The 26,306-nt window shown below is 40.3% G+C and overlaps 3 protein-coding genes across 3 annotated transcripts; all 3 read right to left on the bottom strand.

The window, feature by feature from the left end:
- Positions 1-914: 914 nt before the first annotated feature.
- On the bottom strand, positions 915-7,222 carry LOC308665542 (proto-oncogene Mas-like; the record flags this gene model as incomplete). The annotated part of the gene is made up of 2 exons (XM_081323603.1): positions 915-1,881; positions 7,152-7,222. 2 exons carry the CDS (start codon positions 7,220-7,222, stop codon positions 915-917), a joined length of 1,038 nt encoding a protein of 345 aa, XP_081179729.1.
- Positions 7,223-8,502: 1,280 nt separating this feature from the next.
- LOC308666902 (proto-oncogene Mas-like) lies at positions 8,503-9,447 on the bottom strand (the record flags this gene model as incomplete). Its single annotated transcript, XM_081325895.1, has 1 exon — positions 8,503-9,447. One exon carries the CDS (start codon positions 9,445-9,447, stop codon positions 8,503-8,505), a length of 945 nt encoding a protein of 314 aa, XP_081182021.1.
- Positions 9,448-22,643: 13,196 nt separating this feature from the next.
- Positions 22,644-23,588, bottom strand: LOC308666149 (proto-oncogene Mas-like; the record flags this gene model as incomplete). Its single annotated transcript, XM_081324728.1, has 1 exon — positions 22,644-23,588. The coding sequence occupies one exon, from the start codon at positions 23,586-23,588 to the stop codon at positions 22,644-22,646; it is 945 nt and encodes a 314-aa protein (XP_081180854.1).
- Between the last annotated feature and the right edge of the window lie 2,718 nt (positions 23,589-26,306).

Below are 26,306 nucleotides of genomic sequence, written 5' to 3'. Positions count from 1 at the left end.
GTCTCCGTGGTCATGTGGCCGGCATGACTAGACGCCAAAGGCACACGGAACACTGTTACCTTCCCACCGTAGTGGTCCCTATTTTTCTACTTGCATTTTTACATGCTTTCAAACTGCTAGGTTGGCAGAAGCTGGGACGAGTAACAGGCGCTCACTCTGCTATGCGGCACTCGGGATTCGACCCGCCAAACTGCCAACCTTCCGATCGACAAGCTCAGCGTCCTAACCCACTGAGCCACCGCGTCCCTTATCTATACAGTACTTAGGAATAAAAACTGACTTGAAGGAGAATTTACTTGTACTACTGATTTAAATGATATAAAATCTCCTGTGCATAATTTAAAATATAAACAGACATTAATGCCCCTCGATATTTAAAACCGTTCAAGTTTTCAATTAACTTTCAATTCAAGCTACAACTTAATTTCAAAAAGGGAAGTTCCTAAGCTGCTACTAAGTTGATTATAGTGGCTAACTGAATCTCAGACTCTGTAATTTGATGATAATGCTTGGAAAATAGAGAACAAAGCATAATATTCAAAATGATAAAGGCTATAGTTTTGTTTTTTTTAAATCATCCAGTATAAGATAATAATTATTGCTGCAAAGCTATTATTATGAAAAAACCCAAATAATATTGTAAAATCTTGTTTTTGTAAAACTCTTTAATAAAATAAAAATAAAAAAATAAAAAATAAAAAAACCCAAATAGAATAATATAAAGACATTTTCTGTATAAACATTTTAACTTTAAAAACCATGAATACAGCATTGTTTATTCTTTTCGTGGTTTTGAGTTTTATAGTTTTGTCTTGTAGATCACATCAATTTTTTTACACTCTTACTGAAAGCACATGTTATATACTACATTAAACAGTAGCATAAAATATTGGATATACAGTGTCAGTGGCTCTTCACAACTTGTCATCCTTCGGAGTTCCCTGGTCTTCTGGATTTGCCTGCTCATCCCTAAAGACTCTTTGCAGAGCAACTTTGAAAGATGCTCTGGCCTGGTCCTTTCCCTTCTTTTTCCTTCCAACTAAATAATAAAGGAGAGGGTTGATGCTGCTGTTGAGAGAGGCACATCCTATCCCAATGGTCATCAGAATGAGATGATGAGGACAAAAATATTCAATGACGTAAAAGACATTCATTGGGAGAGAGAAAAGGAGGAAGGAAAGGAGAGCCAGCAAGATGGTGGTGAGCAACTTCATTTGATTGTGTTGCGATTTAGATCTCATGTGAATCCAGAGGGTCACAGTAGACACAACCATGAGAGGCGTACAAAATAAGCCATTCACAATCAGCTGATAAAGGAAAGGTGAACTTCCAGAGTTTCTGGTCTGGTGGGGAATGAAGTGCACCACAGAGAGCAGGAAGGAGAGGATCCAGATGATGACACAAACCAGGGTGGACAAATATGGAGGACGATGGCAGCGATGCCAGAGTGGGAAGAGGACAGCCACACACCTGTCCAGGCTGATGGCCATCAACAGAAACTGGCTAGCAGAATAGGTGAAGAAAAAGAGCTCAAAAATCAAGAAGGGAATGGTATTGACAATGTCAGTATTTTTACCCAGAAGTGACACCACTACAAATATAATTGCAATAATGAGGGATGTGAGGACCCCAAAATCAGCAATGGAGAGATTCAGGATGAAAGTGATAAAAGAATTCCTCTTGATGGCATTGGCCAGAATATAAATTGTCATTCCATTTCCAGCCAGGCCCCAAACACAAATAACAGCAATAAATCCATTGATAAGATTTCGTGTTGTATTATCAGCATTGTATGGAACAGAAATATTGTTAAAGGCTTCATGTAATGAATTCACAACATCTTCACTTCTAGAATACTCAAAATCTAGTCCAGGATCCAATCTGTTAACAGAAAGAGAACAAAATGAAACCACCAATCCTTATTATAAGGTAAAGGTAAAGGTGATGGTCGTTTCCGACTCTAGGGGCCGGTGCTCATCTCCGTTTCAAAGCCGAAGAGCCAGTGCTTGTCCAAGGATGTCTCCATGGTCATGTGGCTGGCATGACTAGATGCCAAAGGCGCACGGAACGCTGTTACCTTCCCACCGTAGTGGTCCCTATTTTTCTACTTGCATTTTTACGTGCTTTCGAACTGCTAGGTTGGCAGAAGCTGGGACGAATAACAGGCGCTCACTCTGTTACGCGGCACTCAGGATTCGACCCGCCAAACTGCCGACCTTCTGATCGACAAGCTCAGCATCCTAACCCACTGAGCCACTATATATATATATATATATATATATATATATATATATATATATATATATATATATATATATATATATATATATATATATGTGTATTTGTTTTCTGAGGTTTTCGCGGGTGCCTGTATGTGGATCCTTGGTTTTTCGGGTTTTTCCCCGCGTAGAACTAAAGGTGTAGGCGCAACGTTTCGACGGAATCCCATCCGTCATCATCAGGCTGGTGGCTTTAGCTTCCTTCTTCTGGGAGAAGCATGTGGCTGTTTGTTCCTCTTTTTTAAACTGCCAGAGGGGGTGTGTTCTGTGGAGGTGTGCTCTGATTGGGTGGGGGACCAAGTGTGTTCTGATTGGGTGGGAGTGTGTTTTGAATGGTGGGTGTGTTCTGATTGGGGGGGGTGTTCTGGGTGGATGGGCTGGTCTCAGCTGCCAGCTCCAGACCTGAGCTGGTGAGTTGTGCTGCTTTTGTTCGGCTTCGTGTTTGTGGTGGTGCTATGTTTTTATAGTGGGTGTCAGTTTGCTTATTGTGTGGTTTGGAGGGGTTTAAAGTGGCTGATGTTGCAGCTGTAGTTAGGTTTCTGTTTTGTGGTTGTGCCTCGTTATCATTGTGGGTTCGGATTTGCTTTTTGAATGGTTGTGTGGTGGTGATGTCATGTGATGTTATCATGAGTTTGGGTCTGGTATCATTCTTGGTGGTTGGGCCTCGTCTGTCAATCAAGGCGGGTCTCCAAATGGCTGGTAGGTGAGAGGTATCCATTTGGAAACCCGCCTTGATTGACAGACGAGGCCCAACCACCAAGAATGTTACCAGACCCAAACTCATGATAACATCACATGACATCACCACCACACAACCATTCAAAAAGCAAATCCGAACACACAATGATAACGAGGCACAACCACAAAACAGAAACCTAACTACAGCTGCAACATCAGCCACTTTAAACCCCTCCAAACCACACAATAAGCAAACTGACACCCACTATAAAAACATGGCACCACCACAAAGGTTCTGAGGTTCATCTACAATGGACAAAGATACAAACAAATGGAAGGAGCACCCATGGGATCACCCCTTTCACCTGTCATCACAAACCTCTACATGGAACACTTTGAAACCCTCGCTCTAGAAAAATCCAACCACAAACCCAAACTCTGGCTCAGATACGTAGATGACACCTTCGTAATCTGGCCACACGGCAAAGAAAAATTGGATGACTTCCTCACACACCTCAATAGCCTACACCCCAAAATACAATTCACCATGGAAACAGAAGCTAACAATCAACTTCCCTTCCTTGATGTCTTAGTCTACAAGAAATCCAACGGCTCCCTAGGACACACTATCTACCATAAAAAAACACACACAAACCGCTATCTGAACGCACTCTCACACCACCACCCAGCACAGATCAACTCCGTAGCCAAGACACTCATCTCCAGAACAAAACACCTAGCTGACGAACAACACCAAAAAACCGAACTACACACTCTCACTAATGTACTAACAGCCAATGGATTCCAAAGAAACACGATTACCAACTTAATCCGAAGAGAGACACCCACAAAAACCCAAGACAGAGAACAAGAAAATGGCAAAGCCCTCCTCCCATACTTAAAAGGGACCACAGACAGAATCAGCAAGGTCCTCCAAAAACACAACATCAAAACAGCATTCTACACAGACAGAAAAATATCCACCATCCTAAGAAACCCCAAGGACATAATTGGCTTAGAAAACCAAGGAGTATACGAAATCCCATGCACCACCTGCCCCACCACATACATTGGACAGACCAACAGAAGAATAAGTGCACGCATTGAAGAGCACAAAAACTCACTCAGAAAGGGAGAACAAACTTCATCCCTGGTCCAACACTTTGAAGCCACGGGACATGAAATTGATTTTAAAAAAACCAAAACTATCGCCAAAATTGAACATTTTAACAACAGAATAATCAGAGAAGCCATTGAGATAGAAAAACGCCCCCACAGCATAAACAAACGAGATGATACCTCTCGCCTACCAACCATTTGGAAACCCACCTTGATTGACAGACGAGTCCCAACCACCAAGAATGATACCAGACCCAAACTCATGATAACACCACATGACATCACCACCACACAACCATTCAAAAAGCAAATCCGAACCCACAATGATAATGAGGCACAACCACAAAACAGAAACCTAACTACAGCTGCAACATCAGCCACTTTAAACCCCTCCAAACCACACAATAAGCAAACCGACACCCACTATAAAAACATGGCACCACCACAAACACGAAGCCAAACAAAAGCAGCACAACTCACCAGCTCAGGTCTAAGGCTGGCAGCTGAGACCAGCCCATACACTCAAAACACACCTCCACCCAATCAGAACACACCCACCATTCAAAACACACTCCCACCCAATCAGAACACACTTAAACTCCCACCCAATCAGAGCACACCTCCACCCACTGGCAGTTTAAAAAAGAGGAACAAACAGCCACATGCTTCTCCCAGAAGAAGGAAGCAGAAGCCACCAGCCTGATGATGACGGATGGGATTCCGTCGAAACGTCGCTCCTACACCTTTAGTTCTACGCGGGGAAAAACCCGAATAACCAAAGATCCATATATATATATATATATATATATATATTTGAAACATATCTTCCCTTGCAGAAAAAAAAGCTAACAGAGCGAGAGGGACCTTGTGGCTTAGAGGCAAATAACACTGCCTTGTATGCAATCAGCCCAGGTTCGAATCTCAGAAGGGTATAGCTGACTGAGGACGACTAAGGAGTCAGAAATGCATCTCAGTTTCCCTTTAATTCTTTGTTAGTAATTTACACAAATATATGAATTGTCCGGTGTGACTACTGCCTGTTTGATAGCCTTTAAGATAGGCTGAAAACAGGAAATAAAGATTTGCCCCATGTTTGGGGCCTAGCAAGGTAATCTAAATAGTTAACATTTGAAACATATCTTCCCTTGCAGAAAAAAAAGCTAACAGAGCGAGAGGGACCTTGTGGCTTAGAGGCAAATAACACTGCCTTGTATGCAATCAGCCCAGGTTCGAATCTCAGAAGGGTATAGCTGACTGAGGACGACTAAGGAGTCAGAAATGCATCTCAGTTTCCCTTTAATTCTTTGTTAGTAATTTACACAAATATATGAATTGTCCGGTGTGACTACTGCCTGTTTGATAGCCTTTAAGATAGGCTGAAAACAGGAAATAAAGATTTGCCCCATGTTTGGGGCCTAGCAAGGTAATCTAAATAGTTAACATTTGAAACATATATATATATATATATATATATATATATAGGTTGCTTCTCTCCTTGATTAGTTTCCATCCGTTGCTTCTTGTTCTGCCTTCAGGTGCTTTGGAGAATAGCTTGACTCCCTCTTCTTTGTGGCAGCCCCTGAGATACTGGGACACTGCTATCATGTGACCCCTCATTCTTCTCTTCATTAAACTAAACATACCCAATTCCAGCAACAATTCTTTATATGTTTAGTTTCCATTCCCCTAATCATCTTTGGGGGACTGGAGGCTAAAACATAAAACATATTATAACCTCATCCTGAAACCCATCCAGAAGCAAAAAGTAGTTATTTGGTGATAACAATTCTCAAGTCAAAAGCAACACCCGACTTTGTGAGGGTAGAAACTCCAAGAGGTTTTACATGAATTTAAAATATGAAACCACAAAGCTCAGAATGTTTCCTTTATTTCCCAAGGTTGGCAACAATGTCCTCTGTTGTTTTTGATATGGGAGTACAGACTTTTTCAGAACCATTTAGCAATTGACCATCTATAAGTTGCTTCTTAAACTAAGTAGGCAGCTGTTGAAATTAGGACACAATAAACATAATAAAATCAGGATGTCAGTGCCGCAAATGAACTTGCCTGAAGCCATTTTTACTTCATTTTCAGTTGCCACAGAAGTGGGAGGGGGGATGTGTATTTTTCAGTTTAGACAAAATAAATTGTCCTGTGGGAACCAAGGTCATTGTTGCCTGAATTTTGGCAGGCTGAAGCTTCCATTACACAGCCCACCAAAGTAAATTATTGGGGAATGTGATATTACTGGGGTGGGAAGTTCAACTTTGTAACATTGTAACCTTTGGGAGGGAACTTCAGTCTTGGTTTCACTTTTGATCTTGCCAATACTTTATAGCCAATAAATATGTTCTTTAAGGAAATTTCTTGCCTTGGAGTTCTGTTTTTACTGGTCTCATCTAACGGAACCACGACACAGGATGCAAAGTGACCCTCATTACGCCTTCCAACAACACTTGAAGTTTTCAAACTCTCTTTATGGCCAGCCCCACATGGTTATAGTATAGTTGCAGAAGAAAGATGCAGTCAATCCACGAGAGCTAAACGCAGAGAATTTTTGTCTAAAATAGTCACTTGCACTTTCATAAGGAAGCAAAAACAGTCCAGAGCTCCTCCATGCTTTGTCATTAGCTTTTTAAGGGGGAATACACTGAATAAATAATGTTATTTTTTTTCCCTTCCATAAAAGTTGTACAGCATGGTTTCAGTTGCTTTAATTGCTTCTGTATCTGTCCTCAGTAACAAGAAACACTTTAAATATCATCTGCATATGTGCAGCCAATAAAGTTGTAACAAATTGCTGGAATGTAATTGCTCCAAGCACAATGTATTTAAATGTGTAGGAAGAGAGATCAGTTTATATGTAGATATTACCATTTGAAATATTTTCAGTCTTTCTCTGATTCTTTTCTTCGGGAATGTTTACACTATGTAGATTCTCAATCATTCTGGAACCATTCAAAAATTTTGACATTTAAATGTGATTTCATAAGGTCCTGTTGTAATAAATGTCCTCCTTTTGATTCAGCTGATACGGTGAATCCTGGTCTAGTGGAGTTAGGAGACATATCATACTCTAGATAATGTTGAGCTAGAGTCCCATTATCCTTCTCCATTGGCCATGTAGTTGATAAAACCTGGGACATTTTGGCTTCACCTTCCTATGATGAAGTCTTTCCAACTTTGAAAATCCTAAACAATTGTCCCATTGTCTAGACCAGGGTAGGCAATCTAAGTTCTATTATGACTCGTGGACTTCGACTCCCAGAATTCCTGAGGGGAATTCTGAGGGGAAAGGGAGAGGTTTCCAAGCTGAGCCATGCTGGCTCAGGAATTCTGGGAGTTGAAGTCCACGAGTCGTAAAAGAGCCAAGGTTCCCCACCCCTGTTCTAGACACTGTATGTATGAAAAGGGACGCGGTGGCTCAGTGGGTTAGGACACTGAGCTTGTCTATCAGAAGGTCGGCAGTTTGGCGGGTCGAATCCCGAGTGTCGCGTAGCAGAGTGAGCGCCTGTTACTCATCCCAGCTTCTGCCAACCTAGCAGTTCGAAAGCACGTAAAAATGCAAGTAGAAAAATAGGGACCACTACGGTGAGAAGGTAACAGCGTTCCGTCCGCCTTTGGCGTCTAGTCATGCCAGCCACATGACCACGGAGATGTCCTCGGACAAGCGCTGGCTCTTCGGCTTTGAAATGGAGATGAGCACCAGCCCCTAGAGACGGAAATGATTAGCACGCATGTGCGAGGGAACCTTTACCTTTACCGTATGTATGTATGTATGTATGTATGTATGTATGTATGTATGTATGTATGTCAAATGCTTGTTAACTATTTTTAGATTACCTTGCTAGGCCCCAAACAAATCTTTATTTCCTGTGTCAGCCTAACCTGAAGGCCATCGACAGGCAGTAGTCACACCGGTGACAGCTCATATTTGTGTAAATTTTAATGTATGTATGTATGTATGTATATATAGGCTGTATGTATGTATGTATGTATATATAGGCTGAAACAGGAAATAAGATTTGTCCCGTGTCTGGGACTAAGCAAGTGTATTCTGAATGCTTAACAAACATTTAAAACATATGTATATATGCATATATATATATAGGTTGCTTCTCTCCTTGATTAGTTTCCATCCGTTGCTTCTTGTCCTGCCTTCAGGTGCTTTGGAGAATTGGAGGCCATAGAAGTTGAGGAAGGCAGAACTAGAGCAGGTTAATTCATCTTCAGGTAGGAGATACTTGGTAAAATAGGTTAGTCCAACTTGACAAATGTTTTGATATTCCACGAAGATAATTATCTGCATAAATTCCTGGTTTCATGCCAAAATTAATCAATACAGGAAACAGTTTCTTTTTTAAAAAAAGGTTGGTTGGAAAGAAGTGAATGTATCTTTTGAATGGCAATGGTGAAATTAAAGAGTTCAGATTTTGGAATCTTCTGAAGTCTCCACTTGATCGCTACAGTTTTCTTCCTCCTTGAAAACTCTCTGTAGCAAGTCTTTGATGCTCCTCTGAGTTTTACCCTTCTGTCTCCCCACCAGGTAATAGATCAGAGGATTAATGCTGCTGTTGATGCTGATATATAAGTAGCCAGAATGTACAATATTTTTATTTACAGACGGCAATTTTTCCCGGATGAAATAAAAGAGATTTAGTGGAAAAGCCAGGACTAAGAAGAAGAAAAGAGTGAGCAAGACAACGGTCAAAAGCTGCCTCCTCCTTTGGCTTCTGGATATGAAGAAGAGTTTGATAAACAAGATGACACTGGAGATGGTCATAAGTGGGAGACAAATCACAGCGTTAACAATGAACGTATAGTTCCGGGAATATTTCACTTCGTGTTTTAAAACAGTTGCAATTGTGAAGTGAATTGAAGAGAGGCTGAAGGAGACGGCCCAGATGACAGCACACACAGTGGTGAACAGATGCAGCGGCCGGTGGCATCGGTACCAAATTGGGAAAAGGACCGAAATACATCTGTCGATGCTGATGATTGTCAGGAGAAATTGCCCAGCACTGTACATTAACAGCAGGACCGTTTGGAAGAGGTTATAGGGAAAGCCACAGTAGAAATGTGTAGAAAGCCCATGGATTTCTATAATCAGCTCAGTGGTGAGGAAACCAAAGTCCGCAACAGAAAGGTTGATAATATAAATGGCAAAAGTGTTCCTCTTAATGGAGGAGCCCAGCAGCCAGATAACAAGGCCGTTGCCCAACATTCCCAACACACAAACAATCATAGTGAGGGATGCCAAAGTAAGCATCACATCATTTATGCTGGATTCATTACAGGTTTTGCTTTTGCCAATGGATGTTGCATTGATTTGTGCTAAGGCACTGAATGGAGAGGGGGAAGTCATATTCATGATGCTCCAGTATTTTTTCTTCCTTCTGTGGCTTCAGGTACTTCTGCTGGAACAAAAGAGAAACAGATGGCATTAGCCTGGCTTGCAGCTCCTGAATGCATATTGCAAGGCAGTCTCTAGGCTAGCATTGGGAACCCTGGTGGTGCAATGGTTAGAATGCAATATTGCAGGCAGACTCTGCCTACCACATGGAGTTCAATCCTGACCGGCTCAAGGTTGACTCAGCCTTCCATCCTTCCATCCATTAAAATGAGGAGCCAGATTGTTGGGTGCAAAAATGTAAATAACACTTTCCATTGTAAATTGCCCAAAGAGTGCTATAAAGCACCATGGGATGGTATGTAAGCCCAAATCTATTGCTATTAGCAATCCTATCCTCACAATTTGCATGGAATGATGCAATTTGTGTGGTTAACTAAGGATAATAATCTGGCCTAGTTGATCTGAATAAAAAGTATAATATGGAAGCCTTGGTTCATCAAAGTCATGGAGGTCACCTTCCATTTATGGTCCCATCTGGTGTTCTTATGGAACATGGAAGATTTTGACTTCAAATCTAAGAGTAGTGAATATTAAGCGACATGGATTAATGAATGGGAAGGAAGGAAGGAAGGAAGGAAGGAAGGAGGCAGGGAGGGAGGAAATTTGGTTTTGTTAAATTAAAAGAAGGGAAGAATATACAAGATAAAATGAAGATCCTCTAAAAAAAGTCAAAAATAACAAAAAAAAGCTTCTTTTAACATGTAAAAAACAAGAAAAAAGTGAAGGAAATGATTGGTCCATTAGTGGGGGAAAGTAGCAAGAAGGTGACAAGCAACAGAGAGAAAGCAGAACTCTTTAATTCGTTTTTTGCATCTGTCTTTACACAAAGGGAAAAAACAGACCAACCTATCAAAAATAGTGCCATAAAAAACAGAATAAAAACACAAGTTAAGATAGACAAGAAAATGGTAAGCGAGCACCTGTCCAGCCTAAACAAGTTCAAATCACCAGGCTCAGATGGATTACACCCCTAGGTTCTCAAGGAACTGGCAGATGTGATCTCAGAACAACTATATCTTTCAAAGATCCTGGAGCACTGGGGAACTACCAGAGGACTGGAAAAGAGCTGATGTAGTTCCCATCTTCAAAAAAGAGGGAAAAAATGGATCCAGGAAATTACAGACCTATCAGCCTGACCTCAATACCTGGGAAGATTCTGGAAAAGATAATCAAACAATGAATCAGTGAGCATCTAAGGCAAACAAAGTCATTACTAAAAGCCAACATGGGTTTGTCAAAAACAGATCATGCCAGACAAATCTTATTCCATTCTTTGACCAAGTGACAAAATTAGTGGACCAGAGGAATGCTGTGGATATAATTTACTTGGATTTCAGTAAGGCATTTGATAAAGTAGATCACAAAGTACTACTTGATAAGATAGAAAAATGTGGGTTAGACAGCATCACCACCAGATGGATTCGTAGCTGGCTGACCGGCAGTATTCAGCATGTGGTCCTCAATGGAACCGCATCTACATGGAGGGAAGTGTGTAGTGGGGTGCCCCAGGGCTCTGTTCTGGGCCCAGTGCTCTTCAACATCTTCATCAATGATTTGGATGAAGGGATTGATGGGGAACTCATCAAATTTGCGGACGACACCAAGCTGGCAGGAATAGCCAATACTACAGAAGACAGGCTTCAGATACAGGAGGATCTGGACAGACTTGAACACTGGGCAGTATCTAACAAAATGAAATTCAATTGTGAAAAAAGTAAGGTTCTACATTTAGGCAAGAAAAACCAAATGTACAGGTATAGTATAGGGAGTACCTTACTCAATAGTAGTAACTGTGAGAGGGATCTCGGAGTCCTAGTGGATAATCAGTTAAATATGAGCCAGCAGTGTGCTGCAGCTGCCAAAAAAGCCAACACAGTGCTAGGCTGCATTAACAGAGGGATAGAATCAAGATCAAGTGAAGTATTAATACCACTTTATAATGCCTTGGTAAGGCCACACTTGGAATAATGCATCCAGTTTTGGTCACCACGATATAAAAAAGATGTTGCGACTCTGGAAAGAGTACAGAGAAGAGCAACAAAGATGATTGGGGGACTGGAGGCTAAAACATATAAGGAATGGCTGCTGGAATTGGGTATGTGTAGTTTAATGAAGAGAAGGATGAGGGGGGACATGATAGCAGTGTTCCAATATCTCAGGGGCTGCCACAAAGAAGAGGGAGTCAAGCTATTCTCCAAAGTGCCTGAAGGCAGGACAAGAAGCAATGGATGGAAAATAATCAAGGAGAGAAGCAACCTAGAACTAAGGAGAAACTTCCTGACAATTAACCAGTGGAACATCCTGCCTCCAGAAGTGGTGAATGCTCCAACACTGGAAGTTTTTAAGAAGAGACTGGCCAGCAATTTGTCTGAAATGGTATAGGATTTCCTGCCTGAGCAGGGGTTTGGACTAGATGACTTCCAAGGTCCCTTCCAACTTTACTATTATGATTATGATTACTACAAATAATAACAAAGCTAGGACATTAAAGAGGAAATTTAGATATTTTTTTACACCCAACCTGCCAGACAAAACTTGATGTTTCTTGGGCTTTTCCTAATACTGTGTACTAGGACTGAAAATTACAAAGTCACCATGATGTCTCCTAACTTGGTGAACCCATTAAATTAGGGGTGTCAAACTGCCGGCCCATGCGCCAGATGTATCACACCAAAACCATGCCCACTCCATTGCTGCCATTGGGGAAAAAGTCATGATACATCATGACACATCACGTGACGTTGCGAGTTTGACACCCCTGCATTAAATGCACATCAACTCTTCTTCCATATTTTGTATAGATATGAGTTCAATACTGAGGGATGACTTGGCTTCAATGCTTTAGAAAGTAATTAATTGCACAGCAAGAAAAAAAACATTAAAAAAGATAATATTCTGACAAATTATTTTCATTTCTCTCATTGCAGAAATGCTTTAGTACTATTCTGGACTTGGATAGTGGACATGGAAGTGCCTGGAGACAGCAGAATAGATGAGAAAGAACTGGAGAAGATAACAAAATACGAAGACCTATAAATAGAAATAGAATGACTGTAGCAAAGGCAAGCAAGTGTAGTGACAATAATAATAGGTGCCTTGGGTGCAATCCCAAAACAACTGGAGCAACACTTGAACACCTTCAGCATTGACAAACTCGCCATCGGTCAATTGCAAAAGGCACCCTTACTGGGAACAGCTTCCATCCTGCGACGATATACAGTATGTAATACCATCAAACATCCACATCTGCCTATCCCAGGTCCTTGGTAAGGACCTGATAGGTAGAAAAAAATGCCAAACCCAGTCTGAACATCTGGCTGACTATGCGATGATTAACAACAACAACAACAACAACAACAACAACAAAATAATAATAATAATAATAATAATAATAATAATAATAATAATAATAATAATAATAATAATAATAGTTCTCTCTACATATTAGGAAGCAAAGAAGCAGTCTTATCAATCAAATGTTTTGGAGACAAGGCTGTATATGATAAAGGATGATAGAGAGATGAGGAAAAGCTAGTAATAAGCTAGTAACAAGAAAAATTTCTATGAATGTCTTACCTATTATTTTTTTTGGGGAGAAGACCACTAGGCCTCCTTCTAGATCCCCACAAGGTCTTCTTCCAGATGTCAAGATTTTTCTTCCTAACCTCAACTCTGACTTCAGAAGTACTGTGGCCACTCACTCATTCCTCAGCAGCATATATTACAGAATTGCTTGATGTATGTTTGGGCACATAGAGGTAGGGGAGGAGGCACAATTACTAGGAAATAAGTGTTGTTTTTTTTAATCGCACTTGCCAGAGAATGAGGAACTTCTTTTTTTTCTAGAGAAGTCTCAAAACATCCTTATGAGGATGAATTTGCTAATATAGTGTTGAAAGAAAAAAAATATCTTCATCAGAGTCCAGTCCAAGCTGGGAATAAACAAAATGGAGACTGCTTTAGAAAGAAGTTGTACTTTATTGAAGAGGAGAGCCAGACAGGAAGATGGCTCTGGGAAAGCTAACCACACGTAGTAGGGAGCAGTGGTGGGATACAAATTTGTGGACAACCAGTTCTCTATGTGGATGCTGTTTCCAGAAGTCCATTGTGGGCCTGGGCAACAAAAAATTAGTTACTGGTTCTGCGAAAGTGGTGCGAATTGGCTGAGTCCCACCACTGGTAGGGAGTGAGGGGTTTTTATACCTTCTTGAGCTTTTGTTTGGAGTTGTTCCTGTGGCATGAACCTTCACCTGAGTCTGAGTGTGCCTTTCTGGTATTCTGTTGGTGGTGGGTTAATCCTATTATGTCCCAAAAGTCATATCTGGCTTCCCTGTGGCTATGGCTGATGACTGTTGGATTTTTGGTGTGAGGAATTGTTGATTCTAGCTCCAACCTTTCTGACAAGATTATCACATCTACATTTCTGCAAACCTGGTTTCTGTTTGGAGCAGAGAGACTTGGGGGTGGGTTGGATTCTGCCTTAAGAACCTTTGGGGAAATATATTCTGCCTTTTTAATACTTCCCAAAATATTTCTTTCTCTGGATTCTTGCCACAATAGGAAAAAAATGGTTACAAAGCCCACAGATATGTTTTTTCCCCCACTAGAATACCAAACACTTTCAACGCTGGTTAGAATATTAGTAAGAGCAAACAATATCAACAGCAAAGTAATAATAATGAAAAGAGAGCCAGATATAAGAGATCAAAGAGGGTCCCTACTATCCCTCAAGGGTGGGATGAGCTACATATGAAATTACTAAAGTTCTAGAAGCAATAATCTGAAATTGTCCTGGGGGGGCACATGATCTTGGAAGAGAATTTTGGAACCCTGATTAAAAGCATAGAGTTCAATTTAAATATGGGTGCATTTAAAGGAAGATGGTGGACTGGAGTAAACTGACAACAATTTTTGGAATGTCCTAGAAAAAAACTGATGCCAATAAAATTAAGAGGATTTTGGAAGAACACTGGGTCTTTTTTTTGTACACTGTAGTTATTCCAGGAGGCAGGAAAAAAAAGTTGTACTTGGTGGGCTGGAAAATAGGATGTTGGCTTACTTCTCCCTCAACTGTTTTCATAAATGGTTTTTTTTTAAAAAAATCCATCATGGAGATGATGTTGGGATTAGTTTGGAAAAAAAAAGCAAATAAAAAAGCATCCTAGAATTGCTTTTAAGTAAGAATATTCTGCTGACCATCCACTGGATAGGAGACAAATTAACAGACAAAAAGCTTAAAAGTTCACTGAGAATAATGGGGGGAAAGGCTAGTTCACTTTACCACCATCTTGGATGGGAATGCAAGATGTGTAATGTTTATAGAATTAGGATTTTATTGGCATGAGCAATCTCTGTTTCTGTCTCATCTGCATCTCTCTCTCTCTCTCTCTCTCTCTCTCTCTCTCTCTCTCTCTCTCTCTCTCTCTCTCTCTCTCTCTCCTCTCTCTCTCTCCCTCTCTCTCTCTCTCTCTCCCTCTCCCTCTCTCTCTCTCTCTCTCTCTCTCTCTCTCATTTCTCCATTTGAAATTAAATCCACCTATCATTCTTTCTAGATTCTGCTGTCAGTTGTACATAAAAGCATGCATACAATACATTGCGGAAAAGAAATTAATCATAAAAAAGCAAGGTACTGCACATTTCAGTATTTTAACAATGTGAGAAAGGATTTGAATCTCTGAGGTAAGATCCAGACATGTTGGTTACCATTGAATGAGAGACCACTAAAAAAAATCCTAGTACTAGAAGCTAGCCTGCTGTATCAAAAGGAAACACTTGGAAGAAAATAATGCAAGCCATTTTCATCTTATAACCAGCAAAAATTGATAAATATAACCATGCAGCCACTAGAAATTCTGTTGGACTCAAAGGAAATTTTGTTTTATTTGTCCCTTTATCCTTACATATTACACAATAGCAACAGCACTTAGACTTATATACCGCTTCACAGTGCTTTACATCCCTCTCTAAGCAGTTTACAGAGTCAGCATATTGCCATCCCAACAATCTGGATCCTCATTTTACCAACTTTGGAAGGATGGAAGGCCTAGTCAACCTTGAGCCGGTCAGGATCGAACTGCTGGCAGTCGGCAGAGTTAGCCTGAAATCCTGCACATTAATATACATACAATGTATTGTATGCATGCTTTTATGTAACAACTCACACCATCATGGCTCTACAGTATAATTCATATTTTATCAAAAAGCAAAGAAGCTTGTTGAGAGAAAAATCTTCATCGGGGTCCAGTCCAAGCCGGGAATAATCAAAATGGAGACTGCTTTAGAAAGAAGGTTGTAGCTTATTGAAGAGGAGAGCCAGACAGAAAGATGGCTCTGGAAAAAAAAAAAAACTTCTTGGATGTGAAGCAAAACAGTCTTCAAAGAGAAAAAAGAAAACCCAGTTGTCTCTTGAAAAAGCACCTTTGGGACAATCATGACTTGGATGAATGAGAATCTCCATAGACATTTGCCTTAAGCACAATTTTCTCAAATATTTGAAAACTCTACCTTACCTAGTAGTGCTTCACTTTGGCTGGTCGCTCAACAGGAGGATCAATCTGTATCAAGAACATAAATTATACCGCTCAAGGCTATTCTTGACATTTACTTCCTCTTCTTTCTCTGGTTTCCGAGGATATTATAAAATGAGGACTAATCTCACTCTCCTTTTCTCTCCAAATCTGGAAAGAACGGCTGGCTTGGAGTCCCTATCCTGACCCAGCTCTCATCTGAAATCCCATCTGCCTTTGCCGCCCATCTGATCCTAGCCAATCTATTTGGATTGGTTTTCTTTTCAGGAAGAGCTTGGGGAATTTTTTTTTCCAGCTCTTCTTTCAATTTCCAAAAAAGTGTAGGATTTCTTCAAGTCAACACAATGGAGAAAATCACCACACACTCATCCCAACCTTTCTTTCAACCTATCCAGAACAGGAGAAGGCTTCTGTTTTGCTTTTCTTGACATAGAACACTTTCCAAGAGCTACACTCTTGGTTTACAACAGGTTTACCTGGTGAGGATAGCCAAGAAGTATCAGCAGAACTCTTTGAAAACCAAAGGATGCCCAGAAAATGCAAGGTCTTTGATGAATCCGGATTCACACTTTGAAGTCTTGTGGTAGAGATGTTTTGAGAAAAGAGCATATACGCAGCCAAGGTGGAGGAAAACAAGAGGAACTTCTTTAATCTCTTCAAACTCAGCAAGATAAAGTTTTTCTGTAATGTGCAAAGGAAATGATGAAATATGTGATGATATCTTGGCAGGAGAAGCAATCTAGGAATCTGAGTGAAAGCATCCTGTATCCCTGTGGTCACCTAATTGAAATTCAGACGCTTGACAACTGACTCATACTGATGAGTTGCATTGTTCCTGGGGTCTTGTATTCCCATTTGCGACCTGATGATATTTGTGTTGTGACCTGATGATTGTCATTGCAAGACAGCCGCCTATCTGAAATGGTATAGGGCAGGGGTAGGCAACCTTGGCTCTTTTATGACTGGTGGACTTCAACTCCCAGAATTCCTGAGCCAGCCACGCTGAGGGGAAAGGGAGAGGTTTCCAAGCTGAGCCATGCTGGCTCAGGAATTTTGGGAGTTGAAGTCCATGAGTCATAAAAGAGCCAAGGTTGCCTACCCCTGGTGTAGGGTCTCCTGCTTGAGCAGGGGGTTGGATAGAGGACCTCCAAGGTCCCTTCCAGCTCTATTCTGATTGAAATTGACAAGCAAAACCAGATTCACTTAATAACGGTTTTACTAACATAACAATTGCAGTGATTCACTTAACAGCGGTGGCAAGAAAGGTCGTAAAATGGGACAAAACTCACATAACAGCTGTCTCACTTAGCAACATACATTTTGGGCTCAGATGGGGTCATAAATTGAAGACTACCTGTGTTCTCACGTCATCTCCTGCTAAGCTTTCCACCAGCAGATGGAGCTTTAAGGACTTTGCAACTTCCTTCCTTCTGGGTGTATGCAGCTTCTAACTGTGATTGGAATTAAGAATAGTTTTTGGCTGTGCACAATTTGGTGAGCTTCCTTTATTATATAAATATAAATAAATGTAATATCAGTGTGATTGATTTTTCTTTCCGGCAGTATATTTAGACTATTTATGGAGTTAGATTTTTGGCTTGGTTGACTGAGGAGCTTATTAAGATGATGTTGACATAAAGAATTGCAGTGGTAGAATGCAGTATGGCAGACTAACAGTCTCAAATCAGATATACACTACAATGAGTCACAAATGACATGTAAAAAAAGGGACACCTGGTAGGTCCAGATATCTTTGCAAAAGTCATCCTGCTGATGGCTGCCATTTGTTCTTTCATCAAGAGCCAGTAATGGAGGAGGACCCCAAATTATATGCACTATTCCTTTCTTCTTCATTGGAGTGTTTTTCTAATGGGCCATGATGCCTTAATCATTCTGAATTTGGATTAATATACTGTAATGCACTGTTTTATATGAGACTACCCTTGAAGACTATTCAAAATTTCAGCTGGTCCAGAATGCAGAAGCATAGAGAGAGTTATGGTTATATGGTTTTCCTGTGTGATTGCTTTGTTTTGGGACTTTTAATAGTTGCCAGTAAGTTTCTGGGGACAATTCATTTTACTGGTAATCACCCGTAACCCCTTTATGGTTTTGACGTGCAAGGAACCAAGAATGATATGAGGACTTACTTCAGAGTAGTTTGTTTATTATTGCTCACAAATAGAAGCAACGGATGGAAACTAATCAAGGAGAGAAGCAACCTAGAACTAAGGAGAAATTTCTTGACAGAACAATTAATCAGTAGAACAACTTGCCTCAAGAATTTGTGAATGCTCCTAGTTTTTAATTAGAGATTGTACAGTCATTTGTCTGAAATGGTACGGTATAGGGTTTCCCGCCTGAGCAGGGGATTGGACTTCAAGATCTCCAGGGTTGCTTCCTTCTCTTCTCTTCTCTTCTCTTCTCTTCTCTTCTCTTCTCTTCTCTTCTCTTCTCTTCTCTTCTCTTCTCTTCTCTTCTCTTCTCTTCTATTCTATTCTATTCTATTCTATTCTATTCTATTCTATTCTATTCTATTCTATTGACAGAAATCTTCCAAGAATAAGACAACAATCTACATAACTATTAGATATACATGTAGGAAATGAGCAGGCTGAGCCTGAGAGAGGGGTCAAATGTGTCAACAGTCTTGAATCCTTTCACACTCACAGGAGATCCAGCCCACCTTGAATTCATTGACATTTAAGGTAAAGGTAAAGGTTCCCCCGCACATGCGTGCTAGTCGTTTCCAACTCTAGGGGCTGGTGCTCATCTCCGTTTCAAAGCCGAAGAGCCATTTATCCACTGTCTATTTGTTTTGACCCTTAGTAGTTTAGATGCTTGCAGGGAGCAAAAGCTTGTAATAAACCTTTATATTCATTTGAACTATCTAGACTTTTTGATTTTCCCATGCTTGACAATACCCTAGGCACTGCCAGGGAGGGTCTGCCTTTGCTCTTCTCCTGCATCCCAAAGATGCCAAGCTTCATGGGCTTTTTGCTCTCTGGGAAAGGGCCCCTCCCTCCTGTAAGTTGACTATAGTCCATCACATCAGCTTAGAGATTGGATTTCCATGGTACCTCCTCTCCAATGCTTTTGCCTATTAAATAGGATTGAGCAGAGTTGGCACAATATAGATCCCATTTATGAAACAAAAACAGCAGCCTGCCCACTGCTCCAGTTCTGTGGTTATATCAAGCGGAGGATACATCTGCATTAGTGTTACCCATCACTTCTGCTCATGTGAAATCCCATCTAAATTTACCCCTAAGTTCTTATCTTAGCCAATCTACCTTGTGTTTTCAAAAAGAGTTGGGAGAAAATATTTCCACAGAACTGCTGGATTGCTTCTGATTTATAGGAAAACATGGAATAATAATAATAAAATATAGCAAAATACATCGATTAAGAAAAATACTGGGCAAAGGAAAAAAGACTAAGGTGGAAACCAAGAAAATAGATGATGGGACTTATCAGAGAGAATACTTAAAAAAAGAAACATTTGTTTGAATACGGTTAAAGAAATAGAAAAAGTTTGGAATATATATGCTATTCTAAGAGGGATGAACTCTGTAAATAATATAGTATGCTTTTTTCTCTTTTGTATTATTTTTCTTGATATGAGAAATATAAAAAAAGTTGAAATGACTTACATAAAGGAAATGTTTTAGAATTTAGATACTTAAATGTGACTGAATTTAAGAAAATTATAATGAATAAAATGTTTTGAATTAGAATTAAAGGTCTAGATGACTAGATGTATTGAATGGAATGTTTAAAGATTAAAGATTAAACATATTCTTAATTATGGTTAAAAAAATAAGAAATTGATGAAATAAATACATATTAGCCTAGGAAGGATATATATGTATGTATGTATGTATGTATGTATGTATGTATGTATGTATGAAAAGGGACGCGGTGGCTCAGTGGGTTAGGACACTGAGCTTGTCTATCAGAAGGTCGGCAGTTTGGCGGGTCGAATCCCGAGTGCCGCGTAGCAGAGTGAGCGCTTGTTACTCATCCCAGCTTCTGCCAACCTAGCAGTTCGAAAGCACGTAAAAATGCAAGTAGAAAAATAGGGACCACTACGGTGAGAAGGTAACAGCGTTCCGTCCGCCTTTGGCGTCTAGTCATGCCGGCCACATGACCACGGAGACGTCCTCGGACAAGCGCTGGCTCTTCGGCTTTGAAATGGAGATGAGCACCGGCCCCTAGAGACGGAAATGATTAGCACGCATGTGCAAGGGAACCTTTACCTTTACCGTATGTATGTATGTATGTATGTATGTATGTATGTATGTATGTATGTATATATAGGCTGAAACAGGAAATAAGATTTGTCCCGTGTCTGGGACTAAGCAAGTGTATTCTGAATGCTTAACAAACATTTAAAACATATGTATATATGCATATATATATATATATATATATATATAGGTTGCTTCTCTCCTTGATTAGTTTCCATCCATTGCTTCTTGACCTGCCTTCCGGTGCTTTGGAGAATAGCTTGACTCCCTCTTCTTTGTGGCAGCCCCTGAGATACTGGGACACTGCTATCATGTGACCCCTCATTCTTCTCTTCATTAAACTAAACATACCCAATTCCAGCAACAATTCTTTATATGTTTAGTTTCCATTCCCCTAATCATCTTTGGGGGACTGGAGGCTAAAACATAAAACATATTATAACCTCATCCTGAGACCCATCCAGAAGCAAAAAGTAGTTATTTGGTGATAACAATTCTCAAGTCAAAAGCAACACCCGAACTTGTGAGGGTAGAAACTCCAAGAGGTTTTACATGAATTTAAAATATGAAACCACAAAGCTCAGAATGTTTCCTTTATTTCCCAAGGTTGGCAACAATGTCCTCTGTTGTTTTTGATATGGGAGTACAGACTTTTTCAGAACCATTTAGCAATTGACCATCTATAAGTTGCTTCTTAAACTAAGTAGGCAGCTGTTGAAATTAGGACACAATAAACATAATAAAATCAGGATGTCAGTGCCGCAAACGAACTTGCCTGAAGCCATTTTTACTTCATTTTCAGTTGCCACAGAAGTGGGAGGGGGGGATGTGTATTTTTCAGTTTAGACAAAACAATAAATTGTCCCGTGGGAACCAAGGTCATTGTTGCCTGAATTTTGGTGGGCTGAAGCTTCCATTAGACAGCCCACCAAAGTAAATTATTGGGGAATGTGATATTACTGGGGTGGGAAGTTCAACTTTGTAACATTGTAACCTTTGGGAGGGAACTTCAGTCTTGGTTTCACTTTTGATCTTGCCGATACTATATAGCCAATAAATATGTTCTTTAAGGAAATTTCTTGCCTTGGAGTTCTGCTTTTACTGGTCTCATCTAACGGAACCACGACACAGGATGCAAAGTGACCCTCATTACGCCTTCCAACAACACTTGAAGTTTTCAAACTCTCTTTATGGCCAGCCCCACATGGTTATAGTATAGTTGCAGAAGAAAGATGCAGTCAATCCACGAGAGCTAAACGCAGAGAATTTTTGTCTAAAATAGTCACTTGCACTTTCATAAGGAAGCAAAAACAGTCCAGAGCTCCTCCATGCTTTGTCATTAGCTTTTTAAGGGGGAATACACTGAATAAATAATGTTATTTTTTCCCCTTCCATAAAAGTTGTACAGCATGGTTTCAGTTGCTTTAGTTGCTTCTGTATCTGTCCTCAGTAACAAGAAACACTTTAAATATCATCTGCATATGTGCAGCCAATAAAGTTGTAACAAATTGCTGGAATGTAATTGCTCCAAGCACAATGTATTTAAATGTGTAGGAAGAGAGATCAGTTTATATGTAGATATTACCATTTGAAATATTTTCAGTCTTTCTCTGATTCTTTTCTTCGGGAATGTTTACACTATGTAGATTCTCAATCATTCTGGAACCATTCAAAAATTTTGACATTTAAATGTGATTTCATAAGGTCTTGTTGTAATAAATGTCTTCCTTTTGATTCAGCTGATACGGTGAATCCTGGTCTAGTGGAGTTAGGAGACATATCATACTCTAGATAATGTTGAGCTAGAGTCCCATTATCCTTCTCCATTGGCCATGTAGTTGATAAAACCCGGGACATTTTGGCTTCACCTTCCTATGATGAAGTCTTTCCAACTTTGAAAATTCTAAACAATTGTCCCATTGTCTAGACCAGGGTAGGCAATCTCAGTTCTTTTATGAATCGTGGACTTCAACTCCCAGAATTCCTGAGGGGAATTCTGAGGGGAAAGCGAGAGGTTTCCAAGCTGAGCCATGCTGGCTCAGGAATTCTGGGAGTTGAAGTCCACGAGTCGTAAAAGAGCCAAGGTTCCCCACCCCTGTTCTAGACACTGAAGTTCAAACACACAGAATTGGAGGCCATAGAAGTTGAGGAAGGCAGAACTAGAGCAGGTTAATTCATCTTCAGGTAGGAGATACTTGGTAAAATAGGTTAGTCCAACTTGACAAATGTTTTGATATTCCACGAAGATAATTATCTGCATAAATTCCTGGTTTCATGCCAAAATTAATCAATACAGGAAACAGTTTCTTTTTTAAAAAAAGGTTGGTTGGAAAGAAGTGAATGTATCTTTTGAATGGCAATGGTGAAATTAAAGAGTTCAGATTTTGGAATCTTCTGAAGTCTCCACTTGATCGCTACAGTTTTCTTCCTCCTTGAAAACTCTCTGCAGCAAGTCTTTGATGCTCCTCTGAGTTTTACCCTTCTGTCTCCCCACCAGGTAATAGATCAGAGGATTAATGCTGCTGTTGATGCTGATATATAAGTAGCCAGAATGTACAATATTTTTATTTACAGACGGCAATTTTTCCCGGATGAAATAAAAGAGATTTAGTGGAAAAGCCAGGACTAAGAAGAAGAAAAGAGTGAGCAAGACCACTGTCAAAAGCTGCCTCCTCCTTTGGCTTCTGGATATGAAGAAGAGTTTGATAAACAAGATGACACTGGAGATTGTCATAAGTGGGAGACAAATCACAGCGTTAACAATGAACGTATAGTTCAGGGAATATTTCACTTCATGTTTTAAAACAGTTGCAATTGTGAAGTGAATTGAAGAGAGGATGAAGGAAAAGGCCCAGATGACAGCACACACAGTGGTGAACAGATGCAGCGGCCGGTGGCATCGGTACCAAATTGGGAAAAGGACCGAAATACATCTGTCGATGCTGATGATTGTCAGGAGAAATTGCCCAGCACTGTACATTAACAGCAGGACTGTTTGGAAGAGGTTATAGGGAAAGCCACAGTAGAAATGTGTAGAAAGCCCATGGATTTCTATAATCAGCTCAGTGGTGAGGAAACCAAAGTCCGCAACAGAAAGGTTGATAATATAAATGGCAAAAGTGTTCCTCTTAACGGAGGAGCCCAGCAGCCAGATAACAAGGCCGTTGCCCAACATTCCCAACACACAAACAATCATAGTGAGGGATGCCAAAGTAAGCATCACATCATTTATGCTGGATTCATTACAGGTTTTGCTTTTGCCAATGGATGTTGCATTGATTTGTGCTAAGGCACTGAATGGAGAGGGGGAAGTCATATTCATGATGCTCCAGTATTTTTTCTTCCTTCTGTGGCTTCAGGTACTTCTGCTGGAACAAAAGAGAAACAGATGGCATTAGCCTGGCTTGCAGCTCCTGAATGCATATTGCAAGGCAGTCTCTAGGCTAGCATTGGGAACCCTGGTGGTGCAATGGTTAGAATGCAATATTGCAGGCAGACTCTGCCTACCACATGGAGTTCAATCCTGACCAGCTCAAGGTTGACTCAGCCTTCCATCCTTCCATCCATTAAAATGAGGAGCCAGATTGTTGGGTGCAAAAATGTAAATAACACTTTGCATTGTAAATTGCCCAAAGAGTGCTATAAAGCACCATGGGATGGTATGTAAGCCCAAATCTATTGCTATTAGCAATCCTATCCTCACAATTTGCATGGAATGATGCAATTTGTGTGGTTAACTAAGGATAATAATCTGGCCTAGTTGATCTGAATAAAAAGTATAATATGGAAGCCTTGGTTCATCAAAGTCATGGAGGTCACCTTCCATTTATGGTCCCATCTGGTGTTCTTATGGAACATGGAAGATTTTGAGTAGTGAATATTAAGCGACATGGATTAATGAATGGGAAGGAAGGAAGGAAGGAAGGAAGGAAGGAAGGAAGGAAGGAAGGAAGGAGGCAGGGAGGGAGGAAATTTGGTTTTGTTAAATTAAAAGAAGGGAAGAATATACAAGATAAAATGAAGATCCTCTAAAAAGTCAAAAATAACAAAAAAGCTTCTTTTAACATGTAAAAAACAAGAAAAAAGTGAAGGAAATGATTGGTCCATTAGTGGGGGAAAGTGGCAAGAAGGTGACAAGCAACAGAGAGAAAGCAGAACTCTTTAAGTTGGTTTTTGCATCTGTCTTTACACAAAGGGAAAAAACAGACCAACCTATCAAAAATAGTGCCATAAAAAACAGAATAAAAACACAAGTTAAGATAGGCAAGAAAATGGTAAGTGAGCACCTGTCCAGCCTAAACAAGTTCAAATCACCAGGCTCAGATGGATTACACCCCTAGGTTCTCAAAGAAATGGCAGATGTGATCTCAGAACTACTGAACTATATCTTTCAAAGATCCTGGAGCACTGGGAAACTACCAGAGGACTGGAAAAGAGCTGATGTAGTTCCCATCTTCAAAAAAGAGGGAAAAAATGGATCCAGGAAATTACAGACCTATCAGACCTATCAGCCTGACCTCAATACCTGGGAAGATTCTGGAAAAGATAATCAAACAATGAATCAGTAAGCATCTAGAGGCAAACAAAGTCATTACTAAAAGCCAACATGGGTTTGTCAAAAACAGATCATGCCAGACAAACCATATTCCATTCTTTGACCAAGTGACAAAATTAGTGGACCAGAGGAATGCTGTAGATATAATTTACTTGGATTTCAGTAAGGCATTTGATAAAGTAGATCACAAAGTACTACTTGATAAGATAGAAAAATGTGGGTTAGACAGCATCACCACCAGATGGATTCGTAGCTGGCTGACCGGCAGTATTCAGCATGTGGTCCTCAATGGAACCGCATCTACATGGAGGGAAGTGTGTAGTGGGGTGCCCCAGGGCTCTGTTCTGGGCTCAGTGCTCTTCAACATCTTCATCAATGATTTGGATGAAGGGATAGATGGGGAACTCATCAAATTTGCAGACGACACCAAGCTGGCAGGAATAGCCAATACTCCAGAAGACAGGCTTCAGATACAGGAGGATCTGGACAGACTTGAACACTGGGCAGTATCTAACAAAATGAAATTCAATTATGAAAAAAGTAAGGTTCTACATTTAGGCAAGAAAAACCAAATGTACAGATATAGTATAGGGGGTACCTTACTCAATAGTAGCAACTGTTTGAGGGATCTCGGAGTCCTAGTGGATAATCACTTAAATATGAGCCAGCAGTATGCTGCAGCTGCCAAAAAAAGCCAACACAGCGCTAGGCTGCATTAACAGAGGGATAGAATCAAGATCAAGTGAAGTATTAATACCACTTTATAATGCCTTGGTAAGGCCACACTTGGAATACTGCATCCAGTTTTGGTCACCATGATGTAAAAAAGATGTTGCGACTCTGGAAAGACTACAGAGAAGAGCAACAAAGATGATTAGGGGACTGGTGGCTAAAACATATAAGGAACGGTTGCTGGAACTGGGTGTGTCTAGTTTAATGAAGAGAAGGACGAGGGGTGACATGATAGCAGACTTCCAATATCTCAGGGGCTGCCACAAAGAAGAGGAAGTCAAGCTATTCTCCAAAGTGCCTGATGGCAGGACAAGAAGCAATGGATGGAAACTAATCAAGGAGAGAAGCAACCTAGAACTAACGAGAAACTTCCTGACAATTAGAACAATTAACCAGTGGAACAACCTGCCTCCAGAAGCTGTGAATGCTCCAACATTGGAAGTTTTTAAGAAGAGACTGGACAGCCATTTGCCTGAAATGGTATAGGGTTTCCTGCCTGAGCAGGCGGTTGGACTAGATGACCTCAAAGATCCCTTCCAACTTTACTATTATGATTATGAATATTATTACTACAAATAATAACAAAGCTAGGACATTAAAGAGGAAATTTAGATGTTTTTTTACACCCAACCTGACAGACAAAACGTGATATTTCTTGGGCTTTTCCTAATACTGTGTACTAGGACTGAAAATTACAAAGTCACCATGATGTCTCCTAGCTTGGTGAACCTATTAATTCAGGGGTGTCAAACT

This window comes from Vipera berus, assembly GCF_964194415.1.
Source record: "Vipera berus genome assembly, chromosome: 3".
NCBI lineage: Eukaryota > Metazoa > Chordata > Lepidosauria > Squamata > Viperidae > Vipera > Vipera berus.
Note: the sequence above shows the minus strand (reverse complement) of the source record. Positions and strands in the feature narration are given on the sequence as shown.